This window comes from Callospermophilus lateralis, chromosome 14, assembly GCF_048772815.1.
Source record: "Callospermophilus lateralis isolate mCalLat2 chromosome 14, mCalLat2.hap1, whole genome shotgun sequence".
Classification (NCBI taxonomy): domain Eukaryota; kingdom Metazoa; phylum Chordata; class Mammalia; order Rodentia; family Sciuridae; genus Callospermophilus; species Callospermophilus lateralis.
The window spans coordinates 97,950,721-97,973,199 of NC_135318.1; the positions used below are offsets into that span (position 1 = coordinate 97,950,721).

Genomic DNA, 22,479 nt, shown 5'->3' on the forward strand with positions numbered 1-22,479 from the left:
TTTTGTTTGTACAGAAACATCATTCTGTATTATTATTTGTTGTTGTTTGTAATGTACAGAATTTAGTTTGGTGATTATTTCCTCTCAATTGAGTGAAGTTATAAGTTCACTGTTGCTTTTTTTTTAAAAAAACAACAACACTAAAAGGTATTTTAAGTTTTCTCCCCCTTTTTTAATGTGTGTTGCAAAAATGGGTCCACATGGATTTCTTTTTAGTCATCCTGCTTAATAGTCACTGCATTTCATGAAATTGTGGGCTAGTGTCTTTCAGTTCTGAAAAAGTTTATTCCTGTTGCTTTCCCCCCCTCCCTTTCTGGAATCCCAGTTAGACATTAGATTTTACCACTTCATCCTTCCTGTTGCTCAACTTCCATGTCCTGTTTTCCATAGCTGTCTCTCTAGGCTGTATTTTAGGATATATATATTTTTTTAAATTTACATTTCCATTCTGTCATTCTCTCTCTCTGATGTGCTGTTTGACCTGCCCGTGGAAATTTTAATTTCTATTATCACTTTTTCATTTCTAGAAATGCGGGCTGCTGGAACTTCTTCGAGTCTTGCTGTTTATCATATTTCTAATCTTCTCTTATATTTCTAGAAATTAAGCTAAGGCTCTTATTTTGTATTCTAGGCTTGATAATCCTAACATCTGCATTCAGTGTCTGAAAAATCCCAGTGTCTGAGTGAGGAATCTAATTTCGGTCTCTCTCACGTCCTCTTACGCAAAGTGTTTTTGGTCACAAATTGCTCTTTCCCAGGGGAAGCTACTGATTTCTAATGCTTTTGTCCCCTTCCTTTTCTACTGTCCCTACTAGCTGGATTTTGACCTTCTGGGTACCTTAGCCCCATTCCATAGTTCCCACCTGTGTTTCAGAAAAGAGCTTTCAACTTTATATTCTGGATCCCAGATTAGAGCTACTGCTACCCTTTCCTTTTATTTTTGTTTTTAAAAAAATCTTTTTTGTTGGTCACATTTTGAATTCTCAAGGGTTCATTTATCCAGTAATGACTTTTTCCACAACAGTCTCTTTGTTCTTTCTATTTAATATGAATAATCTCAAGTCTTTCTGAAGACTGTAAGTATAGCTGGAACTGCTTCCTTCTCCTTGGGTTAGCTAGACTTCCTCTGGGGTCAGTCCTTCTACCTGGAGCTCAAGTCCATCTTTTCATGTTCAAATAACAGGTGAGTAAACACAAAGGTACCTGGTGTGAATCTCCCATCTGACCACAGTGTCTCTCTAACACCATCTTGCACTAGGGAGGAACGATTTAGGGCAAATGTGTAAGAGGACAGGCTTTGTTGCCTAGAAAGCAAGAGGAAAGAGGCCCAGGCTGGGAGCCCAGGGCCTCCCCCAGTTCTTCACTTAGAAGCACGGCGAGCTTGCTTTGCGCATGATGAGCTTGTGTTGATTTCCCTCTTGAGAAAAGAAATGACTCTTCTGCCACTATCTGTGTCTATATTCAAGGTCTGGTATTGTCTTAGAATGTGTTCTTATATATTGTTCCCAAGTAGGAATTCTAGTCACTTGTCTTTTTTTTTTTTTTTTTTTTTTTTTAAGATTATCACTGTTTTTTGTTCTTTGGGGCCTTTTGCAAGGAAATGAGACAGAAAGTGCTGTATGAGAATTAGCTAGGGTGGGGTGCATCACTGAGGCAGGGAAAGATAGCTCAGGGGTCCCCATGCAGCTGCCACCCACATCCATTCTACTGTGGTTTAGAGGAAATCTAGCCTGTCCCGGGGCCACCAGAGCTGTCCCTCACCACCAAGGCTTATTCCTCTTTTTTTTTTCTTTTCTTGGGTCATGACTTTCCTTGCTCAGGGTTATTTTTCAGTAGGGTCCTATTTACTTTCTGTTTTAAAGACAATCGGCTAAATGTCTGGTTTGCAGAGGGCAATCTTCCCTGTTCTCGGTGCTGTTGAGGATTGATGTCCATCTTTACAGCTCTATGGCTCTTCAGTGGGGATTCCAAAGGGAAGGGGAGAAGCGCTTCAACTCAACCCGCCACCTGGACGTTGGAAAGTGCAGACACCCATCATCTACATTAATATTTAAATACTCTGTGGAATGTTTTTAGGATCTTAAAATAGAAGCTTGTTAAGCATTGAGAAATTTATCTTAGAAAAACGTCTCACTGGAACCTGTGCCCCAAGCAAAGCCCAACCGAGGTTGGGATAACTGATCCAACCTGCACATTATGGGCACGTTGTTCCCCTCTGCTGACCTTCCTCTACCTGTGCATTAAAATCTTGGAAATTTCCAACACATTTAAAATGTTTAATTTTGTTTTAAATCTCATAGTAAAATCATTCTAAATAATGTGAAATTAGACATTTTAAAAAACATTAAAAATTTTTTTTTAAAAAAAGCATATATTCTTGATTTCACGTTAGCTTAATGCCCACAAACATAAATAGGCATCTACTAGCTCTGAGTGGTCTTTGTCTTCAAACCTAACTCTATCACTGGGTGCTCACAGCTCACTAGCAGCTGGAGAAACTAACAAAGCCCTGGTTTTGCAAGGGTGCTTTTAGGACGGGAACACAGTAGCTCCTGCATCTTTAATGCCCCAGACAACTGTAATGCCAATTAGTAGTGCCACAAGAGAATGAAAGCAGTGCTTTACAGGATGCTCCCTTCTTTGATGACAAAGCCTACATGTTTTGTTAGCCACCAATTCAGTGAGTAACCTCCTTCCTAAATAGCACAGCCTATTTCTGAATGAGGACATGGCATACATAACTGGCAAGTGGTGACGTTCCTTCATGGATTCTGAGGTCTTTACCTTGAAGTCTTTGGATTGTTGTTTTTCAGTTTATTTTCTTTAATTTAGTCAACTCTCTATTTGCCTTTTAGTCCCCCCCCCATATGTACCAGTGACCAATTAACTGTTAATGAAGCATGCTATCTCCTATGATCACTCTGAAATTCAGCATTTTATGGTTTGGTCTTCCTTCTACTGAGTGTGAGCACTCAAGGTCACTCAAGGTCATTCATTAAGGCAACCCGTACTTGAGCCAATGGCTGTTTCCTACTTGAACATGTTTCCTAATGACTCTCTTTTAAACCAACAGTCTATTACAAGCTCATCCTCTCCACCCTCCAACCCATCTCTTCCCTGTGAGTTATAAAGTTATGAAGAGAAGCCTTTCTTACTTGGATTATTATGTCCGGAGGATACAAGCTGAGAGTCCTGAAAGAAAAAGAAATATCAATTAATTTTCTTACTTTGATTTTTCCAAACACTAGTTGAAAAGGAGACAGATGACTGGTCATTCAGAACTGAGTCATTGCTCCTAACTTTAGCAGAGACTATAACAAGGCCTATTTGCATAAATGTGCTTGGCAAGCAGCTCTGGGAATGTAGATCACAATCACCTTTATTCTGTAGCACTGACCTTATGTTTTGCCTATTGAGGGAAAGGTGACAGAACATAAAATCATTTTGAAATGAACAAACAATTCATTGGAATGTAGTACATCCCCAACATTGTACAAGCATGGCATCTATCTAGCTGCAAAGTATTTCCATCATTCTAAAATAAAATCTCATGCCCATCAAGCAAGATCTCCCTATTTCCCCTCTCCTCGGCCCCAGCAATGAACAATTTTTATCTGTGTCTATTCTGGATATTTCATTAGTAGAGTCATACGACCTAGGTTCAGTCACTTAGCAGAGTGTTTTGGAGGTTCATTCTTCTGGTAGTATATATCAGTTTTTTCATTTCTTTTTATGGATTAATAATATATTTACACATATTTGCTTATCCACGCACCTGTTGGTGGGTACGTGGACTATTGTCATTTGTGGCTACTTGGAATACTGCTGCTGGGATCACGCATGTGCAGGCCCTTGTTCTAACCCCTGTTTTCTGTCCTTCTGGGTTATGTGTGTACGAGAGGAATTTTGGGGTCATCTCATGGTAGCTCTCTGAAACTTTTTGAGGAATTGCCAAACTATTTTCCACAGTGGCAGAAACATTTTTGGATTCCTACCAGGGAAATGTAAGGGCTCTAATTTTTCTAAATCCTCACCAACATTTATATTTTTCATTATAATAATAAAAAATAAAAACCTAGTTACTGGGGTTTTGGCTCAGCAGTAGAGCGCTCACCTAGCATGTGCGAGGACCTGGGTTCGATCCTCAGCACCACATAAAAATAAATAAAATAAAGGTATTGTGTCCAATTACAACTAAAAAATAAATATTAAAAAGAAAAACCAAAAAAACCTAGCCATTCTTGAGAGTGTGAAATGGAACACCTCATTTTGATTTTGACTTGTATTTACCTAAAAACTAACCCCACTGAGCATCTCTTCATGTGTTTATTGCCTGTGTGTAAGTCTTCTTCTATTAAATACCCAGTAGAGTCCTTTGCCTTTGATTTAACACAGCTCTTTGCCTTTTTGAGGTTGAGTTGAAAGAGTTCTTTATATTCTGGATACTACACTCTTCACAGATATATGATTTGCCAATCTTTTCTCCCATTCTGTCAGCTTCCTCTCCCCTGTATTGATAATATTCTTCGATGCACAAGTTTTAAATTTTGATGAAGTTTAATTTATCCAGTTTTTCTTTCATTGCTCAGCTAAGAATTCCCGGCTGAATCCAAGCCGCACAGATTTAACCCTCTGTTTTCTTTTATAGGGTCTTTGAGTTTAGTTCTATATTTAGTCACTGGTCTATTATATTATTGACTTTGAGTCTCAGCCACTTCCTTTTGAAGGCACCTGTACTGTCAGCATCTTTGCAGATGAGGTTGGCCGCTCTCCTGTCAGGAACATTGCTGACAGGCTGTTGTCCATCTCCCAGCAGTGGGTGAAAAGATTATTACAGATATCCACTTATCTACTCTGATGTAAATCCAGTACTATGCAGTATTTGAAGTCTAGTTACTACTCAGATAAATGGGATTAAACCTGATTTTATTTATATTAAAGTGATATGTGAATTTTGTCTTGAAAATTCACATCCTCTTTCCTTGAAAGATCCTTATTTGATGTGAAATATAAGGGGGAGTTATAAAATGAATTGAGGTGGTAGGAATATAAAAAAAAATAAGTAGCAGTGCATAAAATCCAACAAAACTCCTTTATAATTCTGGCATGTGGAATGAAAATCCAGTGAAAAGGAATTACTTTCCAGTATATGGCTTAACATATTTTACCAGAATTTTGCTCTATGAATACAGTTTTTAAAGGGCAGAGGTATCATTTAATGGCACTTGTGGCATGTTCAATTCTAACGAATAATGTCTGTTTTAAAAAGGAATTCCACTGAAATAGTACAAATGAGCCAGTCTGGTGGGCGAGGGTTTGGAGGAGAAAATTGGGAAGGGATGGGATTCCCACTCTATTAGGCAGCCTGAGTCATGAGCGGATGCCTAGTAAACCTCGTTCAGAGTTGGTAGTAATGAGCTGTTCAGCTGATGGGAAAGAACAAAGTTCAACTTTCACTCTGAGATTCTGTTTTGGAAAGAGTGACATGGAGATGAAATAGTGTCACTGAAGTGATGGCCAACATGGAATCTGCAAAAACGACTTTGGCCCAGTGTGCAGAGGTGCTGTTATGAAGAAGAGACCCACAGGCAAGTCCCCCAAGGGCACCAGCGAGTTTCCTTCCTTTCTAGTTAACTTACAGTTTATATCTGAACAGAAATTACTTTTAGTTTTCATGTTAAAAATACTTTGAGTCCCAGTGAGTTAACTCCTCTGTCCTGTCTGTAGATTTTGGCCCTTTGGAGCCATCCTGTCCTAGACAGGGAACACTCACTTGTCACCAATGAGCAGGAACAGCAATTGAGATGGTGCCTGTGTTAAAGCTCATTCTTTAAAAAAAAAAAAAAAAAAAAAAAAAAAAAGAAAATGAAAGAAAGAATAGCAGAAATTTTCCTATGACCTTGCTCACACTAATAAGAAACAGAATTTTTTATTTCTTGAAGCATCCTAAAACTCAGGCCTCAGATGATGACTGTTGACAGACTCTTTGGCAGAGAACCAAAGATATGCTTCCAGACAACCTGCTTCAGTATAACCACTTCCTATAAGCTCACTCTCCATGACTTAGAAGAACATCTACAATGGGAATCTACTCTTCTTCCACCTTTAAATCTGCAAGTCCCAACACCCAGACTCTTCTTTGGCATCTGAGAATATTAAAACTCCTTTAAGGGTGGCATTTAGTTGAGAAGTAAAATTCATACAGATCATTTTGCTGAAGGCAGAAATAACCAGGCACACTGTTTCCAAGAAAGCTCTTCAATGAAACACCATAACAGATCCCACATTCCATTCAATGTAGCCTGTCAAACTATATGAGGCCGCATTATCTTATGTACTACCCTGAAAGAGAATTGCTGCCAACTAATTGCAGTACTTCACCATTGAGCCACATCCCCGGCCCTTTTTATTTTTATTTATTTATTTATTTATTTATTTTAAATTTTGAGACAGGGTCTTGCTATGTTGCTCAGGGCCTGAGTTGCTGAGGCTAACTTTGAACTTGCAATCCTCTTGCTTCAGCCTCCTGAGTTGCTGGGATTGCAGGTGTGTGCCACTACACTGGGTTTGTGGGGTTTTTTAAAATTTTTTTTTAGTTGTTGGTGGACACAATACCTTTTTATTTTATTTATGTGGTTCTGAGGATCGAACCCAGGGTCTCACACATATGCAAGATGAGTGCTGTACCCCTGAGCCCCAGCCTCAGCCCCTTGTGGTTGCTTTTGAAGCAAGAGTAGCAACCCAAGGAGGAATTTGTATAATAAACTTTCCATCTCCAAACACTTTCCTTCCCACTTCCAGGTGCTCATTCTCCCTGGAGTGTATAAAGAGAAAGGCCGTAGGATGGTAGGATTCTTGTTTCTATGGTGATGCTAGAACTCCTCTGAACAAACTTTAAAAAAACTATCAGCAAGAATATTTTCAGACCAGGCCTAACCCACCAGATTCAGCATCCACCGCCTGTGAAATGCCCCTGGGTTTGGACATACCCATTCTGGAGAATGGAAAACATTCTACACTTTTGAGTTCTTTATTTGCATTTCAAAACTTATGAGATTGATGCACCACGAAAGGGGGAAAGGGCAAGCAAATTCATTTTCTTTTCTCTCGGTTGAAATACCTGATAATGGCAGCCAATTTAAAGGAGAAGGGTGTTCTTTGCTTTACCAAATTCAATTACGTTTGAGATTTGAAGAATGAGGCAGAAATGCCTCATAGTGTTTGTCCAGGGAATTGTGATTCCAAATCAAGTCCTCAGAGAGTAGGAAAAAAAAATAACCAAGTTCATTATCAATTGACTTTGCTATATATTATGTCCTTCAATACTCGTACAGAGTGAGGGAATTCTCGGAAGTATTTAGCTAATTAATTTAGTGGTACTGGTAACTCAGAATGCCTAGTGAAATCGACTTTTCCTTGTGAGATCAAATGGTTCCCTTAATCTTAATAAGGTCTTAATTTCATTGTTTATTAGTCATTTTGGAGAAAGCAACTCAAATTCCATAAGCAACTCCAGCTCAACACATTCGTTAGGGTGATAATCTCAAACGTTAATAGTCTAATTAATCAGTTTCAATGTCCAGCTGCCAGAATGCTCCTTTGTTGAGATAAAAGGTTACAGGACGTGCATCCGAGGGCTGGGAATGTAGCTCACTGGTAGAGTGTGTGCCTACCCCTGCGAGTTCCATTCCCAGCAACCCCCATCCCCACCAACTAGAGGTCCACTCTCTGGGAAAGACAAAAACACTCTTTGGCATAGCCAGAATAAGCACCCCCAAAGATGTCCGTCCCCCATTCCAGGAGCCTGCAATCTGTACCTGATATGGAAAAAGGTACTTTGCGGATGTTCTGAAATAGGAGATTATTCAGGTAAATTCATATTTCTGAAAGTATGTGTTGACTTAAGTCATATTTCTGAAAGTATGTGTTGACTTAAGTCACTAAGCGGGTGGTCACTTGTTACAGCAGAAATAGGAAGCTCACGCAGCCTTCTTTCATTTGTACAAGGTAAACCATCAGTGCGTATGGCAAATCTTCTGAAAAATGGCACTATTAAAATCATGCCATGTTCTGACTCTTTGTGAAATCACTTATTCTTTCTTCTTGGGCAAGGCCAAAAGACCTAGAGGTAAAATATCATCTCCAAGCAAATCCTGGTACCCCGGAAGATGTCTAATGGACATCCTAAATAGGGCACACTTTCCACTGACATCCAGAATTCTGTGTTTTATCCCATAGGATGGATAATAATGAATGAAAAATAAGAAACTTCCAACTTACTTTCTGTTTTTAAAATGGAAAGTTTTACTTATACTCAGGTTTCTGTTTGTTAGATCTCTAGGAAGCATTTGTGTTGCTTGGCTGAAACTTCACACTCTTTGACCAACATTTCTTTTTTTTTTTTGTACTAGGGATTGAACTCAGGAGCACCTGACCACTGAGCCACATCCCCAGCGCTATTTTGTATTTTATTTAGAAACAGGGTCTCCCTGAGTTGCTTAGTGTCTCGCTTTTGAACTCGAGATCCTCCTGCCTCAGCCTCCTGAGCCGTTGGGATTACAGGCCTGAGCCACCATGCCCAGCTTGACCAAGATTTCTTACTACCTGTGCCCTCATTCCTGGCCACCACCATTCACTCTGCTTCTATGAGTTTGATTATTTTGGATGCTACATATAAGTGAGATCATGCAATATCTGTCTGTGTCTGACTTATTTCACTTAGCATAAGGCCTCAAGTTATCTATCTATCTATCTCTGTCACATACACAAACGACACACACATACATGAATGATATGCAGTATGTTATATCAAAACTGTAACTATAGCTAGTGATACTACATTGTGTTCTTGAAATTCACTAAGAGAACATTTGCTAGGATCACAAAGGGAAAAAAAAGTATAACTATGTGAGATGACAGATACGCTAATTAGCTTATGATGATTATTTCACAACATATATAAATACCAAAACATTAAGTTATTTGCCTCAAATACATACCATTTTTATTTGTCAACTGTATCTCAATAAAGCTATAAAAATGAAATCTTTGCATTAGTGATTTAAAATCTCAATTTTACCTCAGGAGTTGTTATTACTTTAGTATTTACAGGAAAGAAAACAAAAGGAATTTTGAGAAAGTCACAACAAAGTCTGTTTTGGTATGTGCTCAATTATATCAAAACTTATACCATGGGTATATCTAAATGACAAATCAATTTACTTGATTGTGTTGAGGGCCAGCCATTATTTGGTTCAGGTTACATGTAAAGATTGTAAGGTTTCTTCATTTCATTTTAGGTGTGGCAGGATGCCATTAGAAATCCCCGCTGCAGAAATTATCCAAAATTTGCCTGTGTTCAAAGGGCTAGGAGTCTGGGAACTTCAGGTACATCCAGTTTCCACTCCACCAATGAGATGCCCCATTCATTCATTAGCTGTTGTCTGCTAAGCCTGCACTGTTTGCTACCTGATTCTTCACTGAAAGGGTCTTGTCAGACTCTGTTTCCTGTTGAGATGGGGCCTCACTGTGTAGCTCAGGCTGGTATCAAACTTGTGGGCTCAACCAATTCCCCTGTCTCAGCTTCTGCAGTAGCTGAGACTCCAGCCGTGGGCCACCCACGTCCAGCTGTCCACCTCTGACTTAAACAATAAGGTATTGGGAAAGAATGAGATAAATAGGTTGGAAAAACAGAATAGTGAATCCTGAAACAAATCCACATATTTACTAGAAATTCAACTTTAGACATAGCGGGTATTTCAAAGAAGTGGGAGAAAAGTGCGCTTTCTGTATGTTGATAGTGTTATAATAATTGACTAATCTTAAAAAACCTAAAACTAGAATCCTAAGTCACACCATCCTCAATGTATTTAGGTCTAAGAACATACCACCAAAGAATGAGAATAAAAATAGAGAACATTGTTAGAATGTTGGAAAAGGGAACATCATTTTTCTCTGACATAAAAATTAAACACTTTTCTAGGATAAAAGGCACATAAATAAGGTTACAAAAATAGGTGACATTCTATATAATAGACAAGTGAATAAGATATAAGGAGTTCCTACAAATCATTTTTATGAAGTGGCAGTGGATATGAATGGGCTATTTGCAAAGGAAAAACAGTCACTACTCAAGCTTAGAAGTAATTGGGGAAATGCAAATTAAAACAATGAGATATCAACTTTTCATCCATCATGCAGACACAATGATAAAAACCCAGATAATATTAATCATTGGCTAAGATACATAAAATGGACTCTTGAAATACAGCCAAGTGTAAATGGTTTTCTGTGGGCTCCGGCGCCCTTCGAATTCCCAGGCTAGGTGTCCTTACTGGGGACAGTCGATAGCAGCAGACAAAGAGGCATTTATAAAGTGTCTGTGGTACCAGAGTGTGTAATTAACAAACCACAGACAATCTCAAAGTCTACCAAAAGGAGCTTGATCTAAGAAAACATGGCAAACCCATATTACACAATATTTTGCTGCGGATTAGAATTCTTTTCTTTTTTTGAATCCAGGGGCACTTTACCACAGAGCGACATCCCCAGTCCTTTTTATATTTTATCTTATTAAAAAATAAATTAATTAATCAATTAATTAATTTTACAGTAGAATGCACTTTGACCTATAGCACACAAATGGAGCACAACTTCTCATTCGTCTGCTGTACCTGGCTCAGTGTCACACCACTAGTGTAACCACACATGAATATAGGGTAATAATGTCTGTCTCTTTCTACCCTCCTTCCCATACCCACAACCCCACCCCTCCCAGGCTCCCCTCTACAGAAACCAAAGTTTGGAACTGGAGAATATCATGCTAAGTGAAATAAGCCAGTCCCCCAAAACCAAAACCTGAATGTTTTCTCAGATAAGTGGATGCCGATCCATAGTGGGGTGGGGAATAGGGAAGAATGAAGGAACTTTTATTTTGAGACAGGGTCTCACTAAGTTGCCAAGGCTGGCTGGAATTTGTGATCCTCCTGCCTCAGCCTCCTGAGTACTTGGAACTATAGAGATGTGCTACCATGCTGGGCTTTTTGCTGCTGTTTAGAAGGATAAAGAAATCTCTGTAGGTTCACTTGGAAAGAGCTCCAAGTGCACTTTGCTAAGGGTAATAAAACCAACTTAGACTGGAATTCACCATTGTGATAGAAGCAATGAACAATTATTTCAGCAATTCATTCTAGAAGGTTGTGATCTTGATATTTAGCAGTGATATTTATGTATTGTGGCTATTTGTAAAAAATCAATCCTTGAATAAAAATGTTTTTATTACTCTACAATGTAAGGGTTTAAAAAAATATATATATATTAATATAGGTGCCTAAAATGCACAGGGACAACAACTTAAACTTTATTTTTATGTGGTTATTGATGAAATTTTTTTAATCTTATTTATTTATTTGTATGTGGTGCTGAGAATCCAACCCAGTGCCTCATACATGGTAGGCAAGTGCTCTACCACTGAGCCACAATCCCAGCCCGCACACTAAATTCTTGAGAGTAATCCCTGGGATTTGAAATTAGAATCTAACTGCGTTCTCTGGGATTTTCATATTTTGCTCTTTCCACTTGTATAATTTGATCTTAATAATAAACATATAATTATATGTCAGTTACATGATTAGAAAAAAATCAAAGAAATCCTATTAGACTAATGTATAACTTAAATATAAATATATTTTGTGACTGATTTTTTTTGTATACTATTCCTTAAAAAATATAGTAATTTTGGGTTGTTTTTTTTTTTTTGTACCAAGAATTGAACCCAGAGGTCCTAACCAACTGAGCTACATTCCTAGCCCTTTTATTTTTATTTAGAGACAGGGTTTCACTAAGTTGCTTAGGGCCTTGATAAGTTGCTGAGTCTGGCTTTGAACTCATGATCCTCCTGCCTCAGCCTCCTGAGCCTTTGGGATTACAGGCATGTGCTCAACTAGAAAACATTTTGTAGCTCCTAGAGAATATTTCAAACTTTAAAAAAGATACCCAAGAAAAACTAAATACCACATGCCTCTAATTCTAAGGTATTCATTTTAAGATAAAATCAATTGAATAACAGATTTTGAAGAAAAAAAACCCAGGATATATAATCACATTGAATGCATAAAATATAAGATGCATTTCAACATCACAAATGTTCTTAGATCATGTTGACAGTTATAACAATCACAGTTTGAAGGATACAAAAGTATAGGTAATTGAGGCCGCAAGCTCAATTCTCCCCTTTGAAGAATAAATAAGTTCTTTTTTTTAAAAAAAAAAAATATTTTTAGCAGTAGATGGATAGTAATGACTTTTATTTATTTATTTTTATGTGGTGTTGAGGATGGAACCCAGGGCCTCACATATGCTAGGCAAGTGCTCTGCCACTGAGCCACAATCCTAGCCCACAAATATGTTCCTGGAGATTGCTCAAGATGAGATTAACATGCTTCCTGCAGGAATATTTACATGGGAGAAGCCCACAAAGGGTCAACCAACGGTCCACTTCGAATGTCTGCATGAGCACAGCGTATTCCCGAGTGATGCAAGAGCTCACCTTATTTGGAAATGGAAATTTGCTTGGTTCCACTTTGCCGGGTGCTTGAACAGCGGACAGGGGTGGAAGCCAGGTCATCTCCTAAAGGGGATAAAGACAAAGAGCATTGAAGGTGAGAGTGTTCACAGCCAGCAGCACGTGCAGAGGCTCCGCAAGCCAGCCTCATCAGGCAGGAAAACGACAGGTGTGAATAAAGGATCGAGGGGGTTTATTATTATTATTTTTAATAAAAAGGATGTAAAACCCACATTGAGGATCTGCTTTCCTAATCTGACCCATTCTTGGTTCCATATCTATCCCCAGGCTCCCTCCATGCCTAAAAAAGAAAAGCCCCATCCTATTTTCTCTTGGTGTGAGCCCCCAGGTAAAGGGACAACCCAGTTCTATGGGAGATGCTGTACAGACTTGGACCCGAATCCACACAATTCACAGGGAGTTTCCAAAGGAAAGCACACATCAGTTTTAACTTTAGGGGTCTTTAGTAGGGGAATAATTATTAGAGACAAAGCTCCCAATAAGTTCCGCATGTCACTTTGGTGTCTATGACTAGGTCATCCGTGGAGAAGTGAAAACAACAAATCCCATGTGTGCAGTAGGGAATGGTGTCACTCTCTATCAGCCAGCATCGAGCGCGCCCTTTGGTCTTAGGTGCAGTATCTGCAATGTGCCTTTTGTGCTCCCCTGTCACTAGCTCCGAGCGAGGGAGGGAGGGGTTGTCTTATTCATTTCCAGTATTCTCCTTCATCTCCTGGAAGACAGATGACATCAATAACTGATCACAGGACTCAACTGACTTGGGACAGCCAGGAATCGATGTGGGGCTTGCAAACAGGGACCAAGCTAAGCAATCAGAGAAGCTGCAGGGGATTCCTTTAGAAGGAGAGTAAAGCCTGCCATCTCCTGAGAGGAGGACATGATGTCCTCACCTTCCTTTGGTAGGTGGGTGGGGTGTGGGAAAGGATTCACTTGGGACATAAAAGGACAGTCCTGTGCCTTCTTTCTCGGGGAAGCCCCTCTCCCCAGAAGCTCAGGAGGGCAGAACCACACAGAGAGCGGAGGGAAGGTGAGCGAGCTCCAAGCTGCTCTGGGAGGATCTACAGACCCTACGCCCTCTCTTCCTGGTCATGGCACCGGCTACAGCCAGCAGGGGGGCTAAACACATGAGCTTTGCAGGTGTCCTTTCTCTGGTCCTGGTCACCTAGGTTTTCCCTGGAAAGCAAAGGAGGATCCAGTGACACTTTTTGTCCCCCTCTCTTCCCGTCTCCTGCTCTCCAAGTATCTGCCAGCGCCTCGTGTCCCCTTGGCGGGATTTTGCAGGGTGGCCATGTTTGTACCCAAAGTAGAATCAGACCTTGTCCATGGAATCAAGGAGCTAGTCATCCTCAGGGAGTGGCCGGCCCTTGTAGAGGAGGAGGTCAGATTTCACCAGGATTGCTGCTACCCAATTAAGAAAGATATAAAGACACAAACGGGCTTTCTTTACTCCCCTAACCTGTCTTTCCTGCAATGTGGCTCTCTCCCGGTGCCATCTCTCCTCTTCAATGATGTTTCTATTTCTTGTCTTTTACTGAAATTGTTGCTTAGGATATATATGTGTTTGCTCCAAGTGGCCTGAAATCTTTTGTAGAGGAGATTAGTCATCAATTACAAATGTTGATATACAAATTACACTTGGACTGATTTTTCCTTTCCTCTCTGTGGACTGTCTGATGTGTCCCCGAGGCCATCCCACTCACAGCCAGCCACTCCGTAGCTTCCTTTGCAATCATTCTTTGGCTGACACAATTTAGACTGTGTGATCCTCTGGGGCCAGAATTGATAAACACTAAGTAATTACTCACGATTAAACAGTAGCCTTGCAGATACAACCCAAGTATGTCCATGTTAACTTTGCACAAATTATTTTTTGATTCCATCTGTGTATCAACATGCCTCATATCTAGTCATTTTATGTTTGACTGCTATTAAAAAAATCACAAAAAGACAAACTGCTCTTTCATTGTGTTCTATAGCTACTCAGGAATAAGTGGAATAGAAAGCTCACAAAAAATAGTAGTACTTTCAAAAGGACACTTCCTAGGCCTTCTTACAATTCCTTACACTTTCAGGTTGAAATTTGTTTAATACACTCTTTATATAAAAGGGAAATAGCAGAACAGCTTTAAGAGTACACTAAGCTGAGATCCATGACGGTAGAAATGATGTCCTCCTAGTCTTTGTATCTTAATCCATCCCTGACCACCAGCTCTGCCCCTGCAGGAACATTCACTGAAGATTAACTGTGAGCAGGCACAGTGCTTGTGCCTTGCATACATGAGGTGCTCAACTAAGGCACCATCTACTGAGTTTGAAAGTTAGGATATCATCCTTGGTTATGTTCATAATTAATACTTAGTCTATAGCCCTAATTATGATTGCAATCTTTCCATTTCTTCCTTCTTCTCCTCTCTCCCATCCATCCATCCATCCATCCTCATAAACAAATGCCACAGGAGGGAGATGCCACTTTTGTTTAGCTTGCTGTCCTCTTGCAAATACCCCTTCTCCTTTGAGACTCTGATCATGAGCTTCTTTATTCATTAAAGATGACCTTCATCTCTCTCCCTGCTCATCCCAGCCTTTAAACCAGTCTAAGGGTACCCTCCTGCACCCCTTCCTGTGCTCACGACCTTCAAAAGACTTACCTATTGACTTTTAAGGGCAAACTTGTAGAAACCCCGAAGCATTTCATGCCACCTTCTCAAACTGTTCTTCTATCTCCACTCCACTTCAATTTTGTATAGCCCTGACCCTTGGACTTTTGTCTTCAAAAACCAGAATCTGGGTTCTTCCCAGTCTAACCTGAGCTTGCTCATTTGATGGCCTCTCCAATCCCTATTTATCTAGATCATCCAGGAATCTGGCACTGAATTGCTCCTGAAGTCCCATGTCCAATACTGACCACCTAACTGACCTCTTTGCTGGCTTTTCCAAGACCCTCCGGCATGGTGGGAACCACTCGTAGGCCTAGTCCACATTCCCCCAAGTCTCCAGCTTGGGATCAAGCCCTATCTGGCTCCTCTGCTCGGGAAGGCTGCTGTGCACTGTGGTGGTCACATGGATTTGTGACATTGACTTCCCAAGGAGGCTCTCTGTGTGGCTAGGGTAATCCTTGTATTTGCTCACCATCTGTCCTTTCTTCCAAGTTCCTAGACAATATTCCTACGTTCTGTGATCCTCCTTGAGCCTCACTTTGATTCTTGTTCTCTCACTACAGGTGCCCTTGCCTCTTATGTGATTGAAAAAGAAACAAAACAAAATAAAACAAAACGGGTATTCAGAAGTTTCAGTATTCCCCAAGGACAGATCTGTTGGCATTCATGGTATTCATTCGCCACCCCCAGGCAGTTCCAGGTGATCCCCACCCGTGGCCTCCATCTTGTCTGTTCCTCTGTCCTGAGATCTGGTTCCCTCGACTTCCCACAGATTTTCTTCTAACTTCAACCTTTCTTCTCCGCAGGCTTCTTCCCCGTGAATGACAACCGGAGGCCTCAGCCCTTGCTGATCCTGTATCCCTCCTCTAACTACCCTTTATTTCTCCATTTCATGTTACTAGCCAGCTTTCTCAAAGTGTACCAAGGACTCAGAGCCTCCTTTTTCTAAAAAATATCACCTCTTGACTCGACCCTGTAAATGTCCGATGGGTAAAAAGCAAGATAAAGCACTTCGGATCTCTGCTTCCATTTTGCACCTGTCTCCTTTGTTCTTAGTCACCTTGGATTCTAAAACAACAGGTCTGAGTGATACGCATCTTGTGATGAGGTGAAACGATCCCCCGGGTGACAGTGACTTTCTTGTCCCAGACAAGGCCTGGCTGAACAATCCTGAGCTAGTCATCCACAGACCAGTTGGACCAAGACCACTTGCCTCTGTATATTTCTGGTCCCCTTGGTCTATATAGTCTGGAAGCTCACATTAGCACCCCCAGAGACAGGCTGCAAACGCTGGTCGCTTTGACTTTCTGACATACATATACATATATATATATATATGGGTTTTCACCATCACTTTTTCCTTTTGTTTTTTGGGGTAGGTGGCTGGACCTGATTGGTTGGGATCTCTGGAATTCCACCTGGGCCTAGGTCTCTGGTAACAAAAGAACATTTTCTGTTGTTTTGAAACCTGCGTAGATTCTTTCCTCCTTCCTTCACTCCCTCCCTCCTTCCTTCCTGTCTTTCCTGACTTATCAGGTACAAATGTTTTGCTGTAAATGATCCACATAATTTGTCTATAACATTGTGTGTATGAAGTTTAAGAATAATGAAATGGATACCCGTGAATTCACGGCCCACCTTCACATGATTAAGACCTTCTCATCCACTTTTCAAAGGAACCGGCTCTGAGGGAGGTCCTCCTGATTGCCAAGTCCTTGAGATCCCTGAATGCTCTGGAAACGTCTGTCCCAGCTCCTGTGATGTCCAGTCTCCTCGCATCCCCTCCTCTGGGCTTCTCCCCACCCCACCTCTTTCCTGCGCTGTCTTCTCCCTCACTGTTTGAATGTTTTGTGTTCAGCCTCTTTCCTGCTCCCTTTCCTTTTCCTGGTGATCTTGAATACTTCTGTGGCTTTACAAATCATTTAGCGTGTGTGTGATGCTCAAGTATTCCCAGCTTCACTGCCTGTTCAGGGATCTACTAAACCCCTCAACCCAGCTATTCTTCAATCGGTTCAAACTCTACAGCTTTAAATCCACCCCCACCCCCCCCAAATTTCCTCTTCTTATATTGTATTGTCCTGGTTAATGGCACCAATGTCTATTAACTCTTCCAGTCTGAATCCTTGCAGTCCCCCTAGACTCCTTCCCCTTTGTCACTCCTTCCCCCAGGAGTAACAGTTCATATTGATTAAGTGCTTAGAATAGAAAATGTTTTGCACAATTTACTTAACATCAGTCCCTAACGACCCTAAAGGTAGGACTTATTATTATTTCCTCACTTAAGAGGTGAAGAAACCAAGTCCCTAAGAGGTTAAATGATTGGCTGCAGCCGAGACCTCCCTTGCTCTAGTCGAGGCCTGGTTCTTGCCTCACTCTGCTCCTCAGCCCGGGTTCCCTGAACTTGCTGCACTTAGCAATCAGCAGCCTGTCAGTCCACGGGGTGGATCATTTTTCAGATCTCCAGTCCCACTCCTCCTTTTCTAGGAAGCCTTCAATGGCCAAACCAAGGTTTGATTCAACCTTCCTTTGTGCCACCTTTTCCCCATACAGATCTTTATCAGGGTACTTGTCCCCTCACCTGTGAGGAACTGGGGATTGCAACATTGGTTTGGCTGCCCCAGCACCTAATATAGAGCCAGGGACAGTGTGTGCTCCGGATATTTTTGAATGAATGACAAAATGAAGAGCGTTTCTGCACCGTCTCTTACCTTTCCTTCCTTCTTTTATCCAAACGACCCTCCTAACCACACCACCATCATTTTTAACCCCATTAGGCTTCCTGATTCGTTCTTTCTTCTATTATCAGTCCACCCTCCACACCACCCCACCTACAGAGTTTTCCTAGCATGCAGACCTAACCTAAAAACTTCAGGCTCCCAAGTCTTCAAGTGCCGGCACCACACACTGAACAATAAGGACGAGACGATGAAGACGGCCAAGATGCCTCTCCTGCTGTGCGTCAGGCTTTCCAGGGCTCTCCCAGGCACACTGTTTCCTTTACGCCCAGGCTTTAATAATTACTAGTATTTCCATATCAGCGGCGAGGAAGTTAAAACGCAAAAGGATCGACTTATTTTTCCAAGCTCGCGCCATTTATAAATGCCACCGTGGAGGTGTGACCCTGTGTCTCCTTCCTCCCGTCCAGTGGTTGTGTTGGACTGTATTGCATCTGCTCCCAGAGGTCTCACTGTCCTATGCGAGACCCACGTTAAAGTCCCCCTTTTCAGCCTCATGCCACTTCATTGCTCTACGGACACTCAGCCATGACAAAAGCCACCTTCCCTGCGTGGCGCCCGCTGTCCTCCGGGGATGGGCGCCCTCCCGCAGCTGCTTCCGGACTTCTCACCACCCCTTAAGGCCCATCTCAGACATCATTTGTGCCTCGAGGACTTTGCTAAATCCCTTTTTATTCCAATTTGATATAACAGTTCCTCTGTTAGGATTCTCTACAGCAACGACTTCTCCTCGGGCGATAACTCCTATGTTCCATTTTGAGCCTCAGTTTTGTAAGTACACACCTCGTCTGCACCCCATCACCTCCCCCTCCTCTGAGGATCTTCCATCCGTGATGAATCAAACTCATACTGGGGAGACCTAATAATCTCTTTCAAGAGCATTCAGTTTTACTAAATATAACTCCCCAACAGGAATCCTAATAATCTCTTTCAAGAGCATTCAGAAATACTGAACATAATCACCTAAAGAAGGGCCTGTAAATCTCTTCAAGAGGGATAGTGTCTGCTTACTATCGTGTTGGCTGGACCATCTTACGCTGTGAACTTGTTGAATGGACCTGAACATCCACATTTCAATGCAAACTTATTTGTTAATATTGCTTTAATTGTCATTTTTGCTTTTAATGACTCTTTCTAAATACATGAATGAGTAGTAAAGGCCATAAGTTTCCTTAAAACATTTAGGTCTCTAGGAATTTTAAAAAAAACATAAGAATTATTTGTATGGACTATTTTAGTGTATTTGTAATATAATGCAAGTTTGAAATACATTACATAATATACTTGCAAAATAAAATTTATAATATGCAGTGGCTTTATAGGATTGTTTATCCATTATATTAAAATTTCCCATTAGGGGTTGCATGGAAAAATTAATAGCAAATGGATATGCCCATTTCCTTTTTCTGTCACTTACTGCCTCATGGAGCTTAAGTAAGTTATATGCTCAGTAAATTGCAGTGATTTCAAGCTTTGGGCTTTAAAATCAATCAGATCTTAGTTTATGGTATCTTGCAATGAGAGGAAATGTGGATGCTAGCGGCCCATGGTTCAGTTGTGAAGACAAAGTGAGATGATACATATAAAGAAAATAGCATAGTTTTGAAGCATGCATAAAAGACAGCATCAATTAATGTCAAGCCGAGTTTCAGAATTCTTGTCTCCAAAGTTAGAAATCTAGTTTCTCAGTTGTTGGGAGTCTAAAATGAGAGAATATATGGGACAGTGGTTTTTATTTTTTTTTTTTTAATAACAGAATAAGATCATGCAAATGCAATCTGTAATTTAGCTGTAATTATTAATACAAACTATATATTACTAGAGAAGAAAATTATTTAAAGAGTTATGATTCTTAGGGATGATTTGTATTTTATATTGGTCCTTGAGTTTTTCATGGGAACACATCACTGACAAAGTAGTAAAAGTCACTGGGATAATAAGAGCTGATAAAATGTACTTCATTTGTATGTTATTTTTGGTGATGATTTAAAATATAAGCAAAGGTAGACTTTATCATTCTTATTTAATATACCTTAGCTTGCTTCAAATGATTTTGTTCGTAGAGAAAGAACGCCGTTTCATTGCAAGGAGTGACCCCTCCCCCCTGTATCCACTGCCTCTGTTCCCTGACCTCATTGCCACCAGCCTCCCTTCATCACTGCTTTGCTTCTATTTACAGTCATCCCCCTTATCCACAGGGGACACATCCCAAGACCCTGAAACCATGGATGATATGGAACCATACATACACTCTGTTTTTTTCCCATATATACATACCCATGATAAACTTTCCCCTTTTCATTTAAAGAAAGCATTTTACAGCTTTTCTTTGGCTTATCCAAATTGCCAACATCACTACTGGAAATTTTAAAGTAAAATCAGGGTTATCTGAACAAGCATTAGGAAACTTTGAAAGTCAATATTATAACTGAGAGGGTTACCAAGCGACTTAACGGGAAAGTAGTGTATACAGCATGGATACATTGGACAAAAAGGTGATCCGGGTGCTGATAGGATGGAGTAAGATTCAATTATGCTGCTCAGATGGCATGCAATATATAACTTATGAATTGCTTATTTCTGAATTTTTCCATTTAATACTTTCAGACTGTGAACCATGGAAAGAAAACCACAGAAATGCAGAATGAGCATACCACCCGTGGGGCATCCTTAAACTTCCTGGACCACATGTAAGAAGGAAGAGAGAGATAATGTCTTAAGCCACTTACTCAAAAGTCTAGAAAACTGCCTGTAGCTTATAAACTCCCCTGCTATTTCTTTAATCCATCGACCTTTCTTCCTTTTTGATCTTGTCCCTCAAGATTAAGGTCACACTTTATTTTCCCAGCATGGAGGCCCTCACGTTTGAGTCTAGGTTCCTAAATCTTTTAGATACTTCAACAGATGGGATTAAGAACCAACCTATCTGTCTTAAGTCAGTCTCACCAGTCCCAACTCCCTAGACACATGTCTAGTTACTCAAGGATCATAATGCAGGGTCACTTTGGATAGACCTTTAATGTCAAGTCTCTTTATAGTAAATATACCCACTTTTCTTTCAAAAATGAAGGAATTAATGGTTAAATGATAAGGTAACAGTCTACTGTATTTCACTGATTGTTTCTCTGTCTTTATACGCCAACTGTCAGAAGGCCATGGGGCACGTTGGCCAGTTTCCATTTTCGTGTCTAATGTAGGGCAAGAAGACCATCTTCCCAAGGATCCAGGCTCTGATGCAGAGTAGACTTCCACGTGTTCACTGCACAGCCCCGTCTTCCCACCCTGGAGCTGCCCACGAGTTCTGGTGTTACTGCATCGGCCTATTTTAGGATACATGGTAGAGGCCCAGGGCATTCCACCACAGAGCAGCGTGGACTCTTATTAAAGGAGGCAAGGAACAGAAATCGATTTTTAGACTGCAGCCTAATCTTCAAGAGCTCAAAATGTGCATCTGTGAAGATCTGCAAAGTATATTCAGTTTGCAAAGAGATTAAACTAGAAAACATTTAAACAACATCTTCTAGTGTCTTCTAGTTTCCATGGTCCTGGTCCAATTGTTCAAGACGCTCTGTCCCACGGTGCCATCAAGGAATGTCCCCAGAGATTCTACCTGTTGCTTTTCAGTACCCTCTTCTCCCCAGCCAGACAGTGGACTTCCTGTCCTCTCCCAGAATTTCCTGTCACGTTGCTCTGCGCTCACCCTCCTCTCCATTCCTTCTCACCCTGGCCTCTCGTGAAGGTGACCAGCGTTCTTCCCTGGGCCCCCACTTCTGATTCGATGGGTGCTACTCACTTGGCAATGACATATTACTGGTTTCCCGAGCTTTCTTTTCATGTGCTATTAATATCAGATTATCATTTAAAAAATCCTTTCAGAGTGTAACCGCTTCAAGGGAAGGACACCTGTCTCCCTGATAATTTTCCCAAGGCCAGGCATCATGGACTAAAGAATCGGAATTCATTTAACCTCTCCAGAACTCTCTCTCCACCCGTAAAATGACACAACAATACATCACGCTGTCCTTCCTACCAAGCACACACAACTGTTGCTTGGATCAGGAGAGACTAAATAATTCTTGCTTTCAGCCAATCCCTCACCTGGCGAATGACCACAGTGAGCTCCAGAATTCTTTGTTCTCAGGAACATATTCTTTTCTAAATAAGCCGTGGGATTAATTCTGCCACTTGGGAATAAAAATGTCACGGGCTGAAGCTGGTGTTTAACTGTGGCGGTGGTGGCTGCAGATCAGAGGGGGATTTTGTTTCCAGTTTTCATACCAGAATAATCGCTCAGCTTCTCAGTTCTTTCACACAGATTATCTGTGTGAAGACACTCTTATCAGATAAGGGCCACCACTGACAGAAGGTGGTGATGTTTATTACCCTGCAAGTCCTGCAAGTGCCGGCAGCTCACAGGAGCCATGGGCCTGGACCCTGGGGACTGAGCATCAGCTGTGGATTGAGAGCACAGGAGACGTGCTCCCTGCAGGCCATGTCCTGACCG

General features: G+C 40.9%; 1 protein-coding gene across 1 annotated transcript in view; it reads right to left on the minus strand.

The window, feature by feature from the left end:
- The window catches only part of Aff3 (ALF transcription elongation factor 3), a 494,450-nt gene that overhangs the window by 162,652 nt on the left and 309,319 nt on the right, over nucleotides 1-22,479 (minus strand). The window contains exons 6-7 of the mRNA XM_076832801.2: nucleotides 12,548-12,628; nucleotides 3,156-3,192 (exon numbers count right to left, since the gene is read on the minus strand). Of these exons, the coding sequence (XP_076688916.2) occupies nucleotides 3,156-3,192; nucleotides 12,548-12,628 (118 nt within the window). The remainder of the gene's footprint in view (nucleotides 1-3,155; nucleotides 3,193-12,547; nucleotides 12,629-22,479) is intronic.